General features: G+C 41.0%; 1 protein-coding gene across 5 annotated transcripts in view; it reads left to right on the forward strand.

Moving 5' to 3' along the window:
- Dennd1a (DENN domain containing 1A) overlaps positions 1-20,829 on the forward strand; it is a 555,957-nt gene that overhangs the window by 39,585 nt on the left and 495,543 nt on the right. For 4 of the 5 annotated variants that reach the window (XM_057754486.1, XM_057754484.1, XM_057754482.1 and 1 more), the window contains exon 2: positions 17,504-17,574. In XM_057754486.1, coding sequence (XP_057610469.1) covers positions 17,533-17,574 — 42 coding nt within the window. In that variant the 5' untranslated portion in view covers positions 17,504-17,532. Of the gene's footprint in view, positions 1-17,483; positions 17,575-20,829 lie in introns of those variants that run through there. The other variant, XM_057754485.1, reaches the window with a different exon arrangement.

Below are 20,829 nucleotides of genomic sequence, written 5' to 3' on the forward strand. Positions count from 1 at the left end.
CCTAATAGCATGCATGCATGCACGCGCACACGTGCGCACACACACTGAAAACCTTGAGCTAACATTCATATCTCTAAATGCAAACCCAGTTCCATGTGAGTCATGTTGATTTGCTGTTAACTTCAACAATGAGAAGTTAGGCATCCACATGCTATCAATCTTGCCACAGGCACAGATCAGAACTCTTCCTTTGCAGTTTACGTGGATGCTCTCCCATTTCACCCTTTTTTCTTGGGATTTCAGCCTTCGTTCTTGGTGTTTCTCTATTTTCTTTTCCTACCCCACTGGCCTAGTTTGACCCTGACTACCAAGTATAACTAGCAAGTCCTCTAACCTATGAGCTCATACCTGTTTGAACTTTCATATTCAATCAGAGATGCCTTTATGCTTGGAATGTTCCCCATTGTCTTTGTCTTTGACACTGTATGTTGGGCTGCTCTTATTTGGTGACTCCTCATTCTGTCCATGCTCTAACTCCCCAGGTTTAGCTGCTCTAGCTCCCCTCAACATGGCTGTGCTGCCTGCTTCCCTTGTGCAGTCACCTTTTCCTTGCCTGCTCAGATACTCTGCACACTGGATCACCAGCATGAGTGTCCATTTTATTTTGTCTACCTTATAACTAGGATTGAATTGTTAAAAAGAGGAAATGTTAGGGAAGGGGAAAATTTTTAAAATTTGATAGTATGTGTATGCATGTGTACGTGTGTGTGTGTGTGTGTGCATGTATGCATGTGTACGTGTGTGTGTGTGTGTGTGTGTACATGCCATGGCACAAATATAGTCAGAGGACAACTTTATGGAATCTGTTCTCTCCTCTGCCTTTACCTGTGTTCTGTGGATTGAACTCACGCCACCAGGCTTGTGTAGTAAGTACTTTTATCTGCTGAGTTGTCTCACTAGCCCTGGTTTTTATATTTTTAAAGGGTAAATGTATTTATTGTTATTGAAATACTGTCTTCGCATATGCTGTTACTACTGTTGACATGCTTAGATTTTTCCATATAAGCTTGATCTGTGAGAGAATTTGTGCACACAGTGGAGCTCTGCACATTGCTGAGGGATGCCCATCTTCTGTTTCTGTTTGGAATGCAGCTGAAACTCTAGTCACCCTTGTAGCAGAGAGTGGTATAAGACTCTTTCTCTAGTGATATATGGAAGACAAAGCTTTGTAACTTCTTCCATGGCAGTATCTGCATATCTTTACTAATGTGATCCTGATAATATTATTAGAAATGAAAAGTGAAGTGTAAAGTCTTGAAATGGCTTGTTTGTATAATTGTACAACTAAGTTAATCACTTTTAACAAGTCTCAACAATGACTGCATTCTCCTAGGAAGGTGTTAACTTATTATGGGGTAGAAAGCACTCTTTGATACAGCATTTTCAGCCTAGAAAAATGACTTTAATTTCGGAGTTCACTGAAACAAATGAGACTTGTTGGGAATATTAATACTACTTTTTGCTTGTTTGTTTAGTTTAACAGGATCTATGTTTATTAGGTGATGTTTGCTAGCACGTTATGAGGTGTATACCATTTCTGTTGACCATGTTATCCATGTTCAGACAATGCCAGTTGGTATGAGCTTCATACCTTAGTCCTTCACGTCTCCATTTGTACAAAGCACTGTGTCAAAGCTGACTTGGAGTTGTTAAGGTGACATGAGAGGTGCAAACACTGTGTATTTCAGGGTTGTGCATTTAAAAGGACAAGAACCTAGCATTGTGGCATGTTACCCTATGCAGCCCAGACTCATTTTGTTAGGATTTAGTGTCACATTTTTCTTTTAATCTCTTATATGTCTAATGGAAGAAAAGCAGATCTTAATTGGAAGCTGATGATCCAACAGAGTGATCAGTAGCATGATGCTCTTGGTGGGGTGGGGTAGGGAAGGGAACTAACCAGTAAGCTATCCTGGAGCCTGAATATTGTCAAAACTTTTGTCTGTCTGTGACTTCAAGCTGAGTGTACTTAATCCTTCTGAGAACATGGCCCTGAGCACTGAGCAAAGCTCTTCCTGTGAATCACTGAGAATTGTGTTCACTGGAGAGGTAGTGACTAGAAATGTTCTATTGGCTCATTCTTAGCCCTCATTCTTCCAGAAGCAAGAACTGAGAAGATTTCCTTTCTTTCAAACACATCTTAGCTGTTTGTGTCTGTCACTTTCCCTTGTATAAGAGCTGGGGCTGTTGACAGGAGGTGTGACTTATTGATACCTTTGACTCTAAAGAAAAACATCTTTAAAGAGTAATTGGTGAAAGTAGTGAGTTTTCTGTAAATTACCTCTTGCCAGAGAAAGAGAGGATGCAAACTGCTTGTCAGGTTGGAAGAAAACTCATTCAGGAAATATTTATTGAGCCAGGTTCAGAACACGGTTATGAAAAAACACAGTTGTTGCCCTCAAGGAGCTGCCAGTCTGTTGGGGAAGACAGATGCTTGATTGAAACACAGTAGTAAACAGCCTTGGATGCACTTTGGAATAAACTGAGGAGTTAAAAATAATTCAGCTCCTTGGAGATTTTATTTGGCTTAAGGCAGGGTTCTGAACCTGTGGGTCACAATCCTTTTGGGGGTAGCCCGCCTTTCACAGGAATCTCAGATATCCTGCATATCAGATATTTCATTATGTTTCATAACAGTAACAAAATTACAGTTATGAAGTAGCAATGAAAATAATTTCATGGCTTGGGGGGCTTGGGATTTACCACAACATGAGAAACTGTATTAAAGGGTCACAATATTAGGAAGATTTAGAACCACAGGTCTAAAGGTATATAGCATGGGCATCAGGATTCTTAAAAGATAACCATAGTTGTACCCAGGTTGACTTCAAAGAGCTTGGAGAGTGGGAAGCACAGCACAGAGGAGGGGTACTTAAACCTCACAGAAAACTTATCCTAGTTAGGATTTCTGTTGCTGTGATGAAAACCCTGACCAAAGCAACTTGGAAAGGAAAGAGTTTGTTTGGCTTAGGTTTCCATATCATTGTTCATCATTGAAGAAAGTCAGGACAGGAGCTCAAACAGGGCAGGTACCTGGGGCCAGGAGCCAATGCAGAGGCTATGGAAGCTGCCTACTGGCTTGTTTCTGAAGACTTGCTCAGCCTTTCTTATAGAACTCAGGTCCACCTGTTCAGAGGTGTCCCCACTCACAGTGGACTGGGCCCTCCCCTATCAATCACCAATTAAGAAAATGCCCTACAGGCTTGTCTCTAGCCTGATCTTTTTTTTTTTTTTTTTTTTTTTTTTTTTTTTTTTTTTTTTTGGTTTTTCGAGACAGGGTTTCTCTGTGGTTTTGGAGCCTGTCCTGGAACTAGCTCTTGTAGACCAGGCTGGTCTCGAACTCACAGAGATCCGCCTGCCTCTGCCTCCCGAGTGCTGGGATTAAAGGCGTGCGCCACCACCGCCCGGCTCTAGCCTGATCTTATGGAGGCATTTTCTCAGTTGAGGCTCCCTCCTCTCCAGTGACTCTAGCTGTGTCAAAAACTGCCAGCATAGGAGGCTTGAGCTGAGTTTTGATATATGAAACTTCTTGAAAGGCTGAGAAGTCCTTCCAGAATAGAAGAGCGCCTGAGTAACCTAGGACAGGAAAGTGCTTGGTGCTAGTTTTCCCCTCTTCTACTGCTTCCTTGCCTTGTCTTTAGCCCTTGTGTAATTTGTGGGCCACAGTGGTCCTCATTTCTAATCCAGAGTTAATGTAACCTTCAGGGATTAGGTTGAAAATTACATGAGGTTCTCTGCAAGAACACTGTTTAGGATCTCAGAGTTCAAGAAATAATTAGTAAATGATGGTGGTTGTATAGTAATGATACTGTTACTAGAAATGGAACATGGTTTGATTAGAGACTTACCCTGTTTTTTAAAATGGATGGATCTTATGGTGCAAGACCATGGGAGATGCTAGTGAGTGGCAATGAATATGCTTGGCAGATAGGCAGAGTTCCAGATGATTACATGTATATGAGTAAAAGGCAATTAATAATGGGGCATCGTGGCAGAACCAGGACATTTCCATGGTAATATGCTAAGATGTATCACAAAGGGCACTGGGAAAACTTGGGTCCATATTGGAAAATTGGCTCTGAACATGGTATTCTTAGCATCATTACGTGTTCTAAATTAGCAGTGAGTGTTAATAGGACAGAAATAGGATTTTCAGCTTCTTTAGCCAAGTAGTTAAAAATACTAAGTGTCTTGAAGAGTGTTGGAGGAATTAGCGGTCTCAAGGTGCTCTCAGAGATCCTGTGCAAGTTGTTACGGCCTTCATTGTTTACAGGCTTAATGAGAATATTAAGAAAGAAATGCTTGGCAATTTGCATTTAGAGGAGGCTTTTTCTAATTTATTTTCTGATTTGCAGAGAAATAAAAAAATGCCTCCATCTGCACTGGCTTTACTGGCCCTTAAAATAACTTATGTATATTTGTTATATTATATAACTTGTCACAACATTAGTCACCACTTCTTCCATAAGGCAACATGTAAACCATCATGGGTAAGCATGACTAGAGCTATAATTATAGACCACTTTGTTCTTAGCATTTTAGTCAGCTTCTGCTTTTCTTCTTCTTCTTGTTCGTCGTCGTCATTGTCTTCTGTTTTGTTTCTGAGAGCAGGAGAGGGAGGAGGGAGGGAGGGAGAGAGAGAGAGACAGAGAGACAGACAGAGAGAGACAGAGACAGAGAGAGACAGAAAGAGAGAGAGAGATATAATCTTTGGCTCCATGCAGTTGAACTCTGCCTGCTGTCTGAACTGAGTAAGAATCTTCGGGGCTTATTACTTATTAGAGTGAGTCAGATAGTGAGAGACAACAAGAGGTAGGAATACTTGTTTCTACAAATGACCTTTTTCTTTAAAGCATGTCTTTCATTATAAAAATACTTCTGCAGTCCAAGCATGAAACAGTGAAGCCCACACTGAGAGCAGATCGCCCCACTACAATTAAATCAAGTAGGTTTCTTGGGGCCTAACCTGCAGATTGGGAGGCCTTTTATTGGCGAGATCCATTGGCCTGTCCCTGAAGACACTCCTGGGTGGGGAGAGTGTTCTTGGCCCACGGTGGGCCACAGGAAACGGAGCAGGGGCATTCCCAGACCCACTTGACCCCTCGGTTAGTCTGTGAGGGCTGGTCCCCTCTGCTGGGGCTGCTCCTCCTCTGCTGCTACCTCTCTCTTCCTGGCCCATTCCAGCTTGCACCCAGGGGCCCCCTTCACTCTCCCTCCATTACGCAGGGCCGCGGGATCACCCAGTTTAGCCTGGTTGGGCTCTGGGTCAGGAGCTCGGGACAGAGGGCAGCAGGAGTTTCTCTGTTTTGGTGGCTGGCCCACAGAGTGGTAGGCCTTTTGTTGGTAAGATCCCTGGCGAATGGGGAGCCTGGCCCTGTTCCTGAAGACCCTTCTGAGTGGTGAAAAGGATCTTGGCCCGCAGTGGGAGATAGGAAACAGAGCGAGGGCATCTTGTAAGCGAGGCTCCTGGCCCAGCAGGGAAACCTGATCCTGCTTTAAAAGACCCATTAGATAGCATCAATAGGAGGAGATGGGCAGGCGCCAACGCAAGAATTCACCAAACAACATGAAAACACCAGAACCCAATGATCTTATATCAGAAGGACTTGAACACCCTAACACAGAAGAACTGGAAAAAATTGACTTTATGAAAGCAATAGAGTCCCTTAAACAACATGTAAAAAGTGCCCTTATAGAAATGGATGAGAAGTATAACAAAAAGTTTGAAGAAATGAGTAAATACGTGAATGATACCCTGGGAAACCAAGAAAAAACGATCAAACAAGTAATGGAAACAGTCCAAGAATTGAAAACTGAAATGGAAGCAAGGAAGGAAACACAAACTGAGGACCAGCTGGATATGGAAAATCTAGATCAACGAGCAGAGACTACAGAATCAAGCATAATCAATAGAATACAAGAGATAAAAGAAAGAATCTCAGATTCTGAGGACACCATAGAGAAAATAAATGCACTGATCAAAGAAAACAGCAAAGTCAACAAGTTCTCATCACAAAACATTCAGGAATTATGGGACACAATAAAAAGACCAAACCTAAGAATAATAGGGATACAAGAAGGAGAAGAGTCACAACTCAAAGGCACAGAAAATATTTTTAACAAAATTATGGAAGAAAACTTTCCCAACCTAAAGAAAGATATTCCTTTGAATATTCAAGAAGCATACAGAACACCAAACAGACTGGATCAAAGAAAAACATCCCCTCGCCATATAATAATCAAAACACAAAATATACAGATTAAAGAAAGAATATTAAGAGCTGCAAAGGAAAAAGGCAAGTAACTTATAAAGGTAAACCGATCAGACTTACACCTGACTTCTCTATGGAAACCATGAAAGCCAGAAGGTCCTGGATAGAGGTACTGCAGAAACTAAGAGACCATGGATGCAAACCCAAACTAGTACACCCAGCCAAGCTATCGTTCACTTTCAATGGAGAAAACAAGACATTCCAGGATAAGAACAAATTTAAACAATACGTAGCCACAAATCCAGTCCTGCAGAAAGTAATAGAAGGAAAATCACAACCCAAGGAATCCAACATTGCTAACACTGCCTACAATAACTCAGGCATCTAGTGACCCTTCACTAGCACAACTCAAAGAAGGGAGACACACAAACTCTACTACCAAAAACAATAAGAATAACTGGAGCAAATAACCACTGGTCATTAATATCACTTAATATTAATGGTCTCAATTCACCTATAAAAAGGCACAGGCTAAGAGATTGGATACAAAAACAGGATCCAACATTCTGCTGTTTGCAAGAAACACATCTCAACCACAAAGACAGGCATCTACTTAGAGTAAGGAGTTGGGAAAAGGTTTTTCGAGCAAATGGTCCTAAAAAAAAAAGCAGGTGTGGCCATACTAATTTCTAACAAAACGGACTTCAAACTAAAATCAATCAGAAGAGATCGAGATGGACTCTTTATACTCATAACAGGAACAATTCATCAGGATGAAGTCTCAATCCTGAATATCTACGCTCCTAATATAAAAGCACCCACGTATGTAAAAGAAATATTACTAGAACTTAAGGCAGACATCAAACCACACACACTAGTAGTAGGAGACTTCAACACACCTCTCTCACCAAGGGACAGGTCAATCAGACAGAAAACTAATAGAGAATTAAGAGAATTGTTGGAGGTAATGAAGCAAATGGACTTAACAGACATCTATAGAACACTCCACCCAAATAGGAAAGAATATACCTTCTTCTCTGCAGCCCATGGAACCTTCTCGAAAATTGACCACATACTCGGAAACAAAGGAAACTTCCACAGATGCAAAAAAATATCAGTGTCCACCTGTGTCTTACCAGATCATCACGGATTAAAGTTAGAAGGCAACACCAATGCTACCCCCAGAAAGCCAACAAACTCATGGAAACTGAACAGTCAACTACTGAACCACATCTGGGTCAAGGAAGAAATTAAGAAAGAAATTAAAGTCTTCCTTGAATTTAATGAAAATAAAGAGACAACATACTCAAACCTATGGGACACGAAAGCAGTGCTAAGAGGAAAGTTCATAGCACTAAGTGCCCACTTAAAGAAAACGGAGAATGCATACATTGGGGACTTAACAGCACACCTAAAAGCTCTAGAAAAAAAAGAAGCAGACATGCCCAGGAGGAGTAGAAGACTGGAAATAATCAAACTGAGGGCGGAAATCAACAAAATAGAAACACAGAAAACAGTCCAAAGAATCAATGAAACAAAAAGTTGGTTCTTGGAGAAAATCAACAAGATCGACAAACCCCTATCCAAACTAATTAAACGACAGAGAGAGAACACGCAAATAAATATGACCAGAAATGAAAAGGGGACATTACCCCAGACACAGAGGAAATTCAGAGAATCATTAGATCTTACTAGAAAAGCCTATATGCCACAAAACTGGAAAATGCAAAAGAAATGGACATTTTTTAAGATAAGTACCATATACCAAAGCTAAACCAAGAACAGGTGAACGATCTAAATAGACCTGTTCGTCGCAAAGTATTAGAAATTGTTATAAAAAATCTCCCTTCCAAAAAAAAGCCCAGGACCAGATGGCTTCAATGCAGAATTCTACCAGAACTTCCAAGAAGAGCTAATACCTATACTCCTTAACGTATTTCACAATATAGAAACAGAAGAGTCATTGCCTAATTCCTTTTATGAAGCTACAGTTACCCTGATACCAAAACCACACAAAGACCCAACCAAGAAAGAGAATTACAGGCCTATCTCACTCATGAACATCGACGCAAAAATTCTCAATAAAATACTGGCAAACCGAATTCAAGAACACATTAGAAAAATTATCCATTATGATCAAGTAGGCTTCATCCCAGAGATGCAGGGCTGATTCAACATACACAAATCTATCAATGTAATCCACCATATAAATAAACTGAAAGAAAAAAACCATATGATCATTTCATTAGATGCTGAAAAAGCATTTGACAAAATTCAACACCCCTTTATGATAAAGGTCTTGGAGAGATTAGGGATACAAGGGTCATACCTAAATATAATAAAAGCTATTTACAGCAAGCCAACAGCTAACATTAAATTAAATGGAGAAAAACTCAAAGCCATCCCACTAAGATCAGGAACACGACAAGGCTGTCCACTCTCTCCATATCTCTTCAATATAGAGCTGGAAGTTATAGCAATAGCAATAAGACAACATAAGGGGATCAAGGGGATTTGTATTGGAAAGGAAGAAGTTAAGCTTTCGTTATTTGCTGATGATATGATACTATACATAAGCGACCCCAAAAATTCTACCAAAGAACTCCTACAGCTGATAAATACCTTTAGTAATGTGGCAGGATACAAGATCAACTCCAAAAAATCAGTTGCCTTCCTATACACTAAGGATAAGGAAGCAGAGAGGGAAATCAGAGAAGCATCACCTTTCACGATAGCCATAAATAACATAAAATATCTTGGGGTAACTCTAACCAAGGAAGTGAAAGATCTATTTGACAAGAACTTTAAGTCTTTGAAGAAAGAAATTGAAGAGGACACCAGAAAATGGAAGGATCTCCCTTGCTCTTGGATTGGGAGGATCAACATAGTAAAAATGGCAATTCTACCAAAAGCAATCTATAGATTCAATGCAATCCCCATCAAAATCCCATCAAAATTCTTCACAGATCTGGAGAAGACAATAATCAACTTTATATGGAAAAACAAAAAACCCAGGATAGCCAAAACAATCTTATACAATAAAGGATTGTCTGGAGGCATTACCATCCCTGACTTCAAACTCTATTACAGAGCTACAGTATTGAAAACAGCTTGGTACTGGCATAAAAACAGAGAAGTCGACCAATGGAATCGAATAGAAGACCCTGATTTTAACCCACAAACATATGAACACCTGATTTTCGACAAAGGAGCTAAAAGTATACAATGGAAAAAAGAGAGCATCTTCAACAAATTGTGCTGGCAAAACTGGATGTCAATCTGTAGAAGAATGAAAATAGATCCATATCTATCACCATGCACAAAACTCAAGTCCAAATGGATTAAAGACCTCAATATCAGTCTGAACACACTGAACCTGATAGAAGAATAAGTGGGAAGTACTTTACAACACATGGGCACAGGAGACTACTTCCTAACGTATAACCCCAGTAGCACAGACATTAAGAGCATCATTGAATAAATGGGACCTCCTGAGACTGAGAAGCTTCTGTAAAGCAAAGGACACTGTCACTAAGACAAAAAGGGAACCCACTGACTGGGAGAAGATCTTCACCAACCCTGCAACTGACAAAGGTCTGATCTCCAAAATATATAAAGAACTCAAGAAACTAGATCGTAAAAGGCTAATCAACCCAATTATAAAATGGGGCACTGAGCTGAACAGAGAATTCTCAACAGAAGAATTTCAAATGGTTAAAAAACACTTAAGGTCATGCTCAACTTCCTTAGCGATCAGGGAAATGCAAATCAAGACAACTTTAAGATACCATCTTACACCTGTCAGATGGCTAAAATAAAAAACACCAGCCTTTGCTGGAGAGGTTGTGGAGAAAGGGGTACACTCATCCATTGCTGGTGGGAATGCAAACTTGTGCAACCACTTTGGAAAGCAGTATGGCGGTTTCTCAGGAAATTCGGGATCAACCTACCTCTGGACCCAGCAATACCACTCTTGGGAATATACGCGAGAGATGCCTTATCATACAACAAAAGTATACACTCAACTATGTTCATAGCAGCATTGTTTGTAATAGCCAGAACCTGGAAACAACCGAGATGCCCTTCAATGGAAGAATGGGTGAAGAAAGTATGGAATATATACATATTAGAGTACTACTCAGCAGTAAAAAACAATGACTTCTTGAATTTTGCATGCAAATGGACAAAAATAGAAAACACTATCCTGAGTGAGGTAAGCCAGACCCAAAAAGAGGAACATGGGATGTACTCAGTCATATTTGGTTTCTAGCCATAAATACAGGACATTGAGACTATAATTCGTGATCCTAGAGAAGCTAAATAAGAAGGTGAACCCAAAGAAAAACATATAGGCAGCCTCCTGAACAGTAACCTTCATCAGGCGATGAAAGGAGACAGAGACAAAGACCCACATTGGAGCACCAGACTGAAATCTCAAGGTCCAAATCAGGAGCAGAAGGAGAGAGAGCACGAGCAAGGAACTCAGGACCGCGAGGGGGACACCCACACACTGAGACAATGGGGATGTTCTATCGGGAACTCACCAAGGCCACCTGGCCTGGGTCAGAAAAAGCATGGGTTAAAACCGGACTTGTTGAACATAGGGGACAATGAGGACTACTGAGAACTCAAGAACAATGGCAATGGGTTTTTGATCCTACTGCACGTACTGGCTTTGTGGGAGCCTAGGCAGTTTGGATATTCCTCTTAATAGACCGGGATGGAGGTGGATGGTCTTTGGACTTCCCACAGAGCAGGGAACCCTGATTACTCTTAGGGCTCACGAGGGAGGGGGACTTGATTGGGGGAGGGAAATGGGAGGTGGGGGTGGGAAGGAGGCAGAATTCTTTAATAAATAAATAAATAAAAATACTTCTGAAAGGTGATATACACTGTTAATTTTATGTATATTTTGTTGTATAGACTAAATTATTGGGACAATTCCATTTAACTAGATCAGTGGTTCCAAAATATGGTCACAAGTCAAGTAGAACCACTGTGAGCTGGTTATTTGTTAGGAAGGCAAATCTGCAGTTCTACCTCAGAGACTCTGGCAGAGATAGAAATCTTTTAATTAGTTCTTTATTAATTGTAATCCATACTAGAGGTTGAAACACGTGGAACTGGATGATCATACCTCTCACTTACTGTACTCTTTTAGACTCCTGAAAGACTAGTCTCTATTTCCTTTGTCCTTTACTATTATTATCTACTTGACAAGAGAGACAAAAATCCCTATTCCTCAACAGTTTATGTGTGGAAGATGAATGCTAACCATAACCAGTGTTGGAACTGGTATAATGTGGAGAATTAAATTAGGTGCTGGAGAGTGTGATGGAGTTCGTCTTTCTGAGGCCAGGTACAAGCAGAGTTTTGGGTGACAAGAAGAACTACTATGTGAGCCGGGCGGTGGTGGCGCACGCCTTTAATCCCAGCACTCGGGAGGCAGAGGCAGGCGGATCTCTGTGAGTTCAAGGCCAACCTGGTCTACAAAGGGAGTTCCAGGACAGGCTTCAAAGCTACAGAGAAACCCTGTCTCGAAAAAAAAAAACAAAAAACAAAAAAAAGAACTACTATGTGAAGTTCTATGTAAAGTGTTCTAACATGGAGGTGAGTGGGCTCACGTGTCTGAGTGGCAGAAAGAAGGTGCCCAGGTCTAGTGTGCTGGGAGAGAGATCTGAAGAGAAGTCGAACAGGTAGGTAGAGACCGGGTCATGTAGGCTCCTGCTCCCCCTCCCTTTCTTTTAACTCCAATTTTTAAAATTATGGCATGATACATATAACAAAAGTTTTCATTTTAAAATGCTCAGTTCAGTGGCATTAGATACATCTGTATTGTTCTTCACCTGTGTAGCAGTAGAACTTGAAGTTTGACTTTGAGTATGCTGGATGCTTTGGAGAAGTTTTGCATGGAGAGCTTTCACAGTCTAAACTTTACAATGAATGGACTCATGCGTGCAAAATTGAGGTATCATTACATAGAGGAAAGAGTGAAGAAGGGAGACTGTCAGAAGAGTTATACATTAACTGAAGGTACTAAGAAGTGCACGACTCTGGATTTTTATTTAATTTTGTGTGTTCTGGGAGCAAAATACTTGGGCATGGTACCACTGAGTTAAATTTAAATTCCCAACCCCTCTGGATACATTCTGATGATAGAATCAACAGAGCTTGCTGACTGGTTGGTAGTGACAAAGAGATCAGAAACAGTAAGTTTTGTTGATTTGATCAACTGTTAGAGTTCAGGACATGCAAGTTTGGGAAATAAAAACATGTTAAATTAAAATGTGTTTGAGATGTCTAAGCATAAATGTTGAGTGGGCTTAAAAATCTGGAATCAGGGAAGAAGTCTGGTTGAAGGTAGGATGTAGGGGCTTGCCAGCATTTACTCAGTAATTAAAGCCACAAGACTGAATGTTCTTCTCTTCTGTTGTCTTGTTCTTCGTCTTCTTAGTCTTCTTAGCTGCGAAAGGAGGACGCAAGACACAACAAAACTCACGTGGCCCCCGAGGTTTATTGCGGCGTGCAGGAGAGAAGGGGAAAAAGAGAGCAAACAGATGGCGTTTCAGCATTTTAAAGGGTCCCCCACATGCGTGCGTCAAACGCCACGTTCTGCGCCTGTGCAGCCTTTGTGTGGAACACTAGGGGCTCCTGGGAAATGTAGTTCCCCAGGCGAGCTACGCTCAGGGGCCTTCTGGGGAATAACATTCTCTCCCTTTTTAATTTATTAAAAATCTGGGGGGTTGAGAGTCTTAATGGGTAGGGAATAGGGGCGTAGCCCAGTCTCTCATAACTGCTTCCTGCTGACTTTGGGCGTTGAGGGGTCTGGGGAGTATTGATTGTCCTGGTGATGTCCTGTTGATCATGTCCTGTCTGCTGACGTTCTGAGGTGGCTGATTGAAGAAATCGCATCTCTCTGAGGGATCCGGGGAGTATCGATTGTCCTGGTGATGTCCTGGTGATCATGTCCTGTCAGCTGATGTTCTGAGGTGGCTGATTGAAGGAATCACATCTGTCTGGCTTTTGGGTAGGTGGGTAGTTGTTAAGGTGCTAGAAAACAAAAGTTGCATTAGTAGAGAAGAAAATTAGTAGAGAAGAAAAGAGGAGGTTTGGGAAATTAAAGAGGAGATTTTGGGAAATTAATGGGGAGATTTGGGGTGGGGGGGCTTTAGGAGGTTTGGGGTTAAGAATGATAAAAAATTGAATGGTACTTATTCCATTAATGATCCGTTTGGGCCTGCTTCGTTCAGGTGGGTTGGGATGGCTTCTTGGAGCTTAAAGGAAATGTCTTAAAAGAAATAAATTCTTAACCATGTATGATGTTTTGGGCATTACCCTAACATCCGGGAGACACTGCTGCAGTCAGTGATGAACCTGTTGTGTCAAGGAACTTTGTTAAGAATTTGCTTACCACCTGAACCTTTGGCTCCGTGTCTGATGATGATTCCTGTAATGACAGCTGAGTGGTTATTCAGAAATTTAGAAAAAGAGGAGAAAGGAAAATATGTTGTCACAAGAGGGTTGAGTGAAAGATAGGACCTGTACTTTCCTTGGACTGGAGTCCTCTGGAACTTAAGAGAACAAGGTCCTGTCTGAGTTACCATGTATGAGGGATTGTCTTGAGCTGGAGGAGTAGACAGTTTAAGATGTGACAGGTGAATCCAGTAAGGAATTCCCTCGAGCTTAGCAGCTGTGGGAGTCAAAAGAATTACTCTCAGGGGACCCTGCCACTTAAGGGAAAAGGGTGAGGGATGTTGGCCTGGGGGGGGGGGGAAATAATACCTGATCTCCTATTTTAATCGGTGGTGGGCATGGATTAGCACAAGGTTGAGGTAATGAGTGGTCGGTAAAATCCCACAGTAGCGAGCATAGATGGGTTAGTAGTGGCGTGAGCAGGTGATCAGGAAGGGGGGAGGTTTTAGGTGGGAGGCCGGGGGTTAGAATGGGCCGCCCATACATGAGTTCGAAAGGTGAGATAAAAAGGGGACTTTTTGGAAGGGCTCTAAGCCTGAGGAGGGTCAGAGGTAGGAGTCTTACCCAGTCGAAGTGAAGTTCCTGGAACATTTTTACAAAGGCGTCTTTTAAAGAACAGTTAGTCCGTTCTACTTTACCTGAAGACTGAGGGTGGTATGGGATATGGAAATGCCAGGGAATGTTAAGAGCCTTGGACAGGTTTTGAGAGATCTGGGAAGTGAACTCAGGGCCATTATCTGATTGAAGAGAGGTTGGAATTCCAAACCGGGGAATGATTTCTCGGAGAAGAACGTCGGAAACTGTCTGGGCTCTCTTCTTGGTGGTGGGGAAGGCTTCAACCCACCCAGACATTGTATCCACTAAAACCAGGAGATATTTAATTCTTTTGACTGTGGGCATATGAGTAAAATCCGAGTCACGGCACCGATGTTCTTCTCTTCTGTTGTCTTGTCTTGTTCTTCGTCTTCTTAGTCTTCTTAGCCACGAAAGGAGGACACAAGACACAACAAAACTCACGTGGCGCGCGAGGTTTATTGCAGCATGCAGGAGAGAAGGGGAAAAAGAGAGCGAACAGACTTATAGGGTCCCCCACGTGTGTGCGTCAAACGCCACGTTCTGCGCCTGCGCAGTCTTTGCGTGGAATGCTAGGGGCTCCTGGGAAATGTAGTTCCCCAGGCAAGCTACGCTCAGGGGTCTTCTGGGGAATAACACTGAATGAGATCATTTGGGTGATGAGTGTAGACAGCAGAATCTTGACCAGTTCAGGAGCAGGAGAGTTTAGCAAAGAAGCACCAGTAAGAAAGGCAGAGAACCAGTAGAGCAAACTTTTAGAAGGGAAAGGAAGAATGTGTTTGAAGGGGGCAGGGCAGATCAAACAGCTGTTCCAAAAGCTGCTCTGAGGATAATCAAGCACTGAGAATTGTGCATTTGAGGTCTTTGGTGACATGGCAAGTGTTGTGTGATGATGTGGTAGTTTTATGATGCCTGCTTGAAGTCGATTGCAGGAAGAAAGGACCAGAAGCAACAAGAATAACCTGTTAGGACATCTTTTTCCTTAGAATAGGCCTTCACAAATGCCCTGTGACTCAGGTTAAGGCATGACTGTTCTAGAGCTTGAATATAATACGTTCACATGCTCCTTTCATCATTTCAATTTTAAGATCATGTCAAAAAATGCTGAAGAAGTAGAAATTTAGTAAAAAATATGTGTAGGAGCTCTGAAGAGCCTCCACAGGGACCTAGGGTTGTGTAGAACACATTTTACTTTATTTTTTGAGACAGGGTTTCTCTGTGTAGCCCTGGAACTGTAATTCTCTGTGTAGGCTGCCCTGGAACTTACTATGTAGACCAAGCTGGACTCGACCTCACACCTGATTAAAGGTGTGTGCCGCAACTCCCAGCTGTGTGTAGAACACATTTTGAAACCTGTTTTAATCCATAGAAACAACATTCTGAGATGTTGTTAGTTATTTGCAGAAGAAGGGTGTTTTTAGGTTTCTGGAGGAAATTTTCCTAATGCTTTTCACACTATACTAACTATTATTTGTGAAATAGAAGTGCTCCTTTTGTCAAATGTTCTACATTGAGGTCTTTGACTGGAAGGAATATTTCCACGTGATATTTCCTATACATTTGGAGTCTACTTTGAAGGTAATGTTCTGCCCTTCTGCCCTCTTGGTGGGAAAAAGAATGCAAGCTTTTTTTTTTTTTTTTTTTTTTAATTTTTGAGCCCTTAAAACTTAAGTTTACATTTTTAAAAAGTAAGATGCTCTGTCTGATTTAGTCTCCTTTAGTAACTATATTTAACTAAGTATATTTAAATACCTTGAATTTTAGAATAGTCAGCTCTTTCTCTACTTAAGGCACTTATTTAAAGTCTGAGTTTCTTTATGGCAAAAAAACTGATCTTTCACAAATTATAAAACATCTCTCTGCTGTGAAGGAATTAGAGCAAGCATTACCTTATTTTCCCAACTCTTACAATGCTGGCATTTATGAGATGAATGTTATTTTATGTGTTACTAAGAAAAAAGTTACTGCCGTTTACAATTGCAAAATAAAGCGGGCTGAAGATGTGTAAGTATGAGGATCAAGGTCATCGTCTAGGCAGTGAAATGTGGAACTGGAGAAAGGATGGCAGGAATTCTGGAGTTGTCTATGTTTCCAGTTACCCAAGGGAAGCAGACAAGTTCTTCAGACTATCTTTCCTCAGGTCCTTCACTTGCTTAGTGAGGGTAGTACTCCTACACACACCTTACAGTGCCACAGTAAGGATCACATGACATAAATGACATTTAGAGATATAGATTTTCCTGGGAACATTCAAAATATTTCTTTGATTTAAATTTAGGCTTTTAGATACTATTGAACAACCCAGGAAGTAACTTATTTAAGCCTTGTTGTCAGGTTTAAAATGTAATTTAGTTAGATATTTAAAAGTATAGTATTATTTTTTTATTAGTATTTTTTATTAGTATTATTTTTAATGGTTTTTTTTTTTATTTTTGGATGCAGGGTCTTTGTAACCCTGGTTGACCTGGAACTTTGTCTGTAGATTAGGTTGGCCTCAAAACTCACAGAACTCCACCTGCCTCTCTGCCTTTTAGGTGCTGGGATTAAAGGCGTATACTGTTGTGCACAGCTTGCTAAATAATTTTTATCCAGTCTTAAAGTATTTACCTTTTCATTATAGTAGAGAAGATAATATAACCACATTTTTATAACTCAGAAGTAACAACTATAAACATTCTGTTAGTACTGTGATCTTTCATGAATTTATTACGAATGCTTATGACATTAAAAAGGTAAAGGGATATAATAGTGAACATTCATACATATGGTATTGGCAGTGCAGCAAACACTGTTTTACATTTAGATTAGCGTCCCATGTTCACAATATTGTAGTGAGGTGATTGTCTGCTATTCAAAAGCTGTAAGCAGAGAGTCATTTTTGTTATATGTGTGTTTTATCAAGCAATGGAGCAGAGTGTGCTACTTTATACTGTTGGTGCTTTGAGATGAAATTTTCTCAAAAATCCTGCCTGCAGCTTTGGAGATATAACTGTGAAGGTCAGAAACATGATGCATGTCAAGTCATAGTCATGGTTAACTTATTATGTCCAGATCACTTTGTGTATTGGGGATTGCTGTTTTTATCTTGTATGCTATGAAGGTCATGGCCCAGGCCTTAAACTTGCACAGCTAGTTAGTTGTGGAGCTACTGATTTTGATTGAGATCTACTTTACACCACATCCCATGTCTTTTGCATAATGCTGCCTCAGTCCTTGTCAGTAACCATGATTTGTTTCTTTTGTAGGCAGAACCCAGAGACTACATTTGAAGTGTATGTGGAAGTGGCCTATCCTAGGACAGGTGGCACTCTTTCAGGTACTCACTTATCTAATTATGATAATGATGTTTCTTTATTGTATGGAATAGCTGTACACAGAAGAAAAATAGATAAATAATGTGATGTCTTTAAGTTCTTTTAAGTGCCTTTCCTCATTTTTCGTGTCCATATCATCCGAGGAAGAGAAGAGAATAAAAGTATAGTGAATACTTTGATTGGAATCCACTGCCTTGGCAGACTTATTTTTATCATTGGATATTGGTTTGCATATCATAGATGCCTGAAAATCAATTATTTAGGCCTTGCTAATGGGCAAGGCTTGGAATTAGACTGTAGGATTCAAATTAATTGAAAGAGAATTTTTTTGCCATTAAACTGCTTGAAATAGACCAAATTTAGCAAAACTGTTTCTAAAAGGTTGGAGACTAGTTAAAGGAAACTCCTCCTCTCTCTTTATCTTTTAGTATGATTTCATAAGTATCCTGAACAGTGGGGATCTTAGATGAGGTTAGGATGTCTATAGTTTATAGACATTTATAGTTTTGGAGCTATATCCCTCCCTTCTAATGACATATGTTAAAAAATGTAGGTATTTTCTTTCATCTCTGGATTTTTACCTGTTTGACTGTGTCTTCATGGTTATACTCAGGTTGTATGTGTGTGATTTGTGCCCTCAGTGTATCTTATCAGCAAGTGTATGATAGCTATCGCATTATTTGTATAAAAATGCATAAACTTACAAGTGTGGGTTAATAAATAATATAGCACAGGTGGCCATATTCAGGTTAAGAATGTTGTGTGGTTTTATGCCAATTCTAGTCCTGGCACCAAAGATCTCTGGCCCCATCCTATGCTCTGCTTTGGAAGTGCCACGTTGGTCCTCCTTTTATAGTGCCAATTTTTTGGGGTACAAAGTTGCTGGACCTGTAAAACATGACACTCGATACTTGAACTCTTTCATCTTAGAATGTTTTGGGAGAACCCAAGATCTTAGAATTGTTTACCCAAATGGCCTGGGGCTTGTTTCCAGGGCCTATGAGTCAGTTTGTAGGCTTTGTCTTCGTGAGTGTGGACTGTGCTGTTAGTGTGTTCACCCCATGGCCTTAAGGTGCTCCTACATGGGGAGTGGTGTGTGGTACAGTTAACAGGTATAGCTGGACTTGGAGTAGTGGGGTAGGATCATGCTTTGTATGAGGGTAACTTAATGTTTGTTTGAAAGATCTCTTGCTTTGTGGGATGTGGAATGAACAGTGGGCAGTCAGTGTTCACTCTACCACTACTTTTCTTCTTCAAACTCTAAGCATTCCAAAAATCCACAGTGAGTTTGACTTTTGTAGCATGGATTCTAATTGGTCTTAATAATAGAGCCAGATATCGGGGTGGAAGTGGTAAATGCTGAAAGATCAGAGAGACAAAAGAGCAAGCTACAGCCAACTTTTCCTTGCTAACTCCTCAGGCCAAAAAAGGGTCGAGCTCCTGTCCCATCCCGTCCTACATTCCTCTACCCAGCCATATTCCTTCCTGTCTGTCTAAGACTTCCAGACCTCTATTATTAACCAGTGGCTAGTTAGGCCCTCTAATCTTCAGGCAAGCTTTATTCGTTTGTTTGTTTGGTTTTTCATGACAGGGTTTCTTTGTAGCTTTGGAGTCTGTCCTGGAACTAGCTCTTGTAGACCAGGCTGGCCTTGAACTCACAGAGATTTGCCTGCCCTGTCTCCCAAATGCTGGGATTAAAGGCGTGAGCCATCACCTGGCCAGGCAAGCTTTATTTGTTAGAGCACAAACCAAATATCACCACAGAGTTTCCAGTTAGTTTTAAAGATTTATTTATCATGGTAGGACGTAAAATATATCTAATACCTTTAAGCTTGATTTACAACTTTTTTGGTTTTTCGGTTTTGCTCTCTAGCTTTGGTGCCTGTCCTGGAACTAGTTCTTTTCTTTTTTTTTTTTTGGATTTTCGAGACAGGGTTTCTCTGTAGCTTTTGGTTCCTGTCCTGGAACTAGCTCTTGTAGACCAGGCTGGCCTCGAACTCCTAGAGATCCGCCTGCCTCTGCCTCCTGAGTGCTGGGATTAAAGGCGTGCGCCACCACTGCCCAGCTCTGGAACTAGTTCTTAAAGAGCAGACTGGCCTCCTCGAACTCACAAAGATCCATTTGCCTCTGCCTTTCAAGTGCTGGGATTAATGGTGCAAGTGCACCACCACTGCCCGGCTTTCGCTTTCTTTTTTCTTTTAAATGGGTTTTATATATCTTACGCTGGCTTCAAATTTACTGTGTGAAGATGACCTTGAACTAATGATTCTCTTGTTGCTCTACCTCCCAAGTACTAGGATTACAGACATGTACTACCACACCCAGCTATCTGACTTTAAGACTTAAATTTTTAGATATATGGCCTGTATATCTCCTTTGTAAACCTTTGCTAGGCCTGGAAATGTTAGAGACAGCCTTGGTCATACCCAGAACCCCCTCCCTCCCTTTGTTTAGAGATGACCGTTATCCTTTTATGATAGTCATTCCTTTGTGTTCATGTTTTATTACATGTGTATGACTACCTGAAAAAAAATTTAATTGTGGCTATTTCTTAATTTCATAGAAAGAGAATTACTCTTTTGTAGAAGGAGCTGCGGGCCTGCTTTTCGTCCAGCCTGGCTCCCACATGGTTAGCTTTACACCCGAAATAACAACACACAAATTGTATTCATTTAAACACTGCTTGGCCCATTAGCTCTAGCCTCTTACTGGCTAACTCTCACATCTTGATTAACCCATTTCTAATAATGTGTGTAGCAGCACGAGGTGGTGACTTACCGAGAAGATTCTAGCCTACATCCGTCTCGGGTCGGAACTTCATCGCCTCTGCCCTCACTTCCCTTCTTCCCAGCATTCTGTTCTGTCTACTCCAGCCACCTATGTTCCGACCTATCAGGCCAAGCAGTTTCTTTATTAATTAACTAATGAAAGCAACAGATAGACAGATGACCTTCCCACATCACTGTTAATGTAGTTTTGGCATGTTTTTGCTCTGTTGTGTTTCTAAGAGCCCTTCATGTTGTATGCCACTGCAGTCACTTATTTTCATCACTGCTATATTCATAGAATTGGACTACAGCTTTGCCGTTGTGACTGTTATTACTGGTGCTGGGGATCAAATCTAGGGCCAGGCAAGCATTCCACTACTGAGCTCTTAGACCCAGCCCTGTCCTGTTACTGACAGGAAAGTTGCAGTGTTGAAGTCATGTGCTAGTTTTTGGCTATTGTAAGTGTTGCTGTGATTTTTCTCAGACATG

The sequence above is a fragment of the Chionomys nivalis genome, chromosome 22 (genome assembly GCF_950005125.1).
Source record: "Chionomys nivalis chromosome 22, mChiNiv1.1, whole genome shotgun sequence".
NCBI classification, from domain to species: domain Eukaryota; kingdom Metazoa; phylum Chordata; class Mammalia; order Rodentia; family Cricetidae; genus Chionomys; species Chionomys nivalis.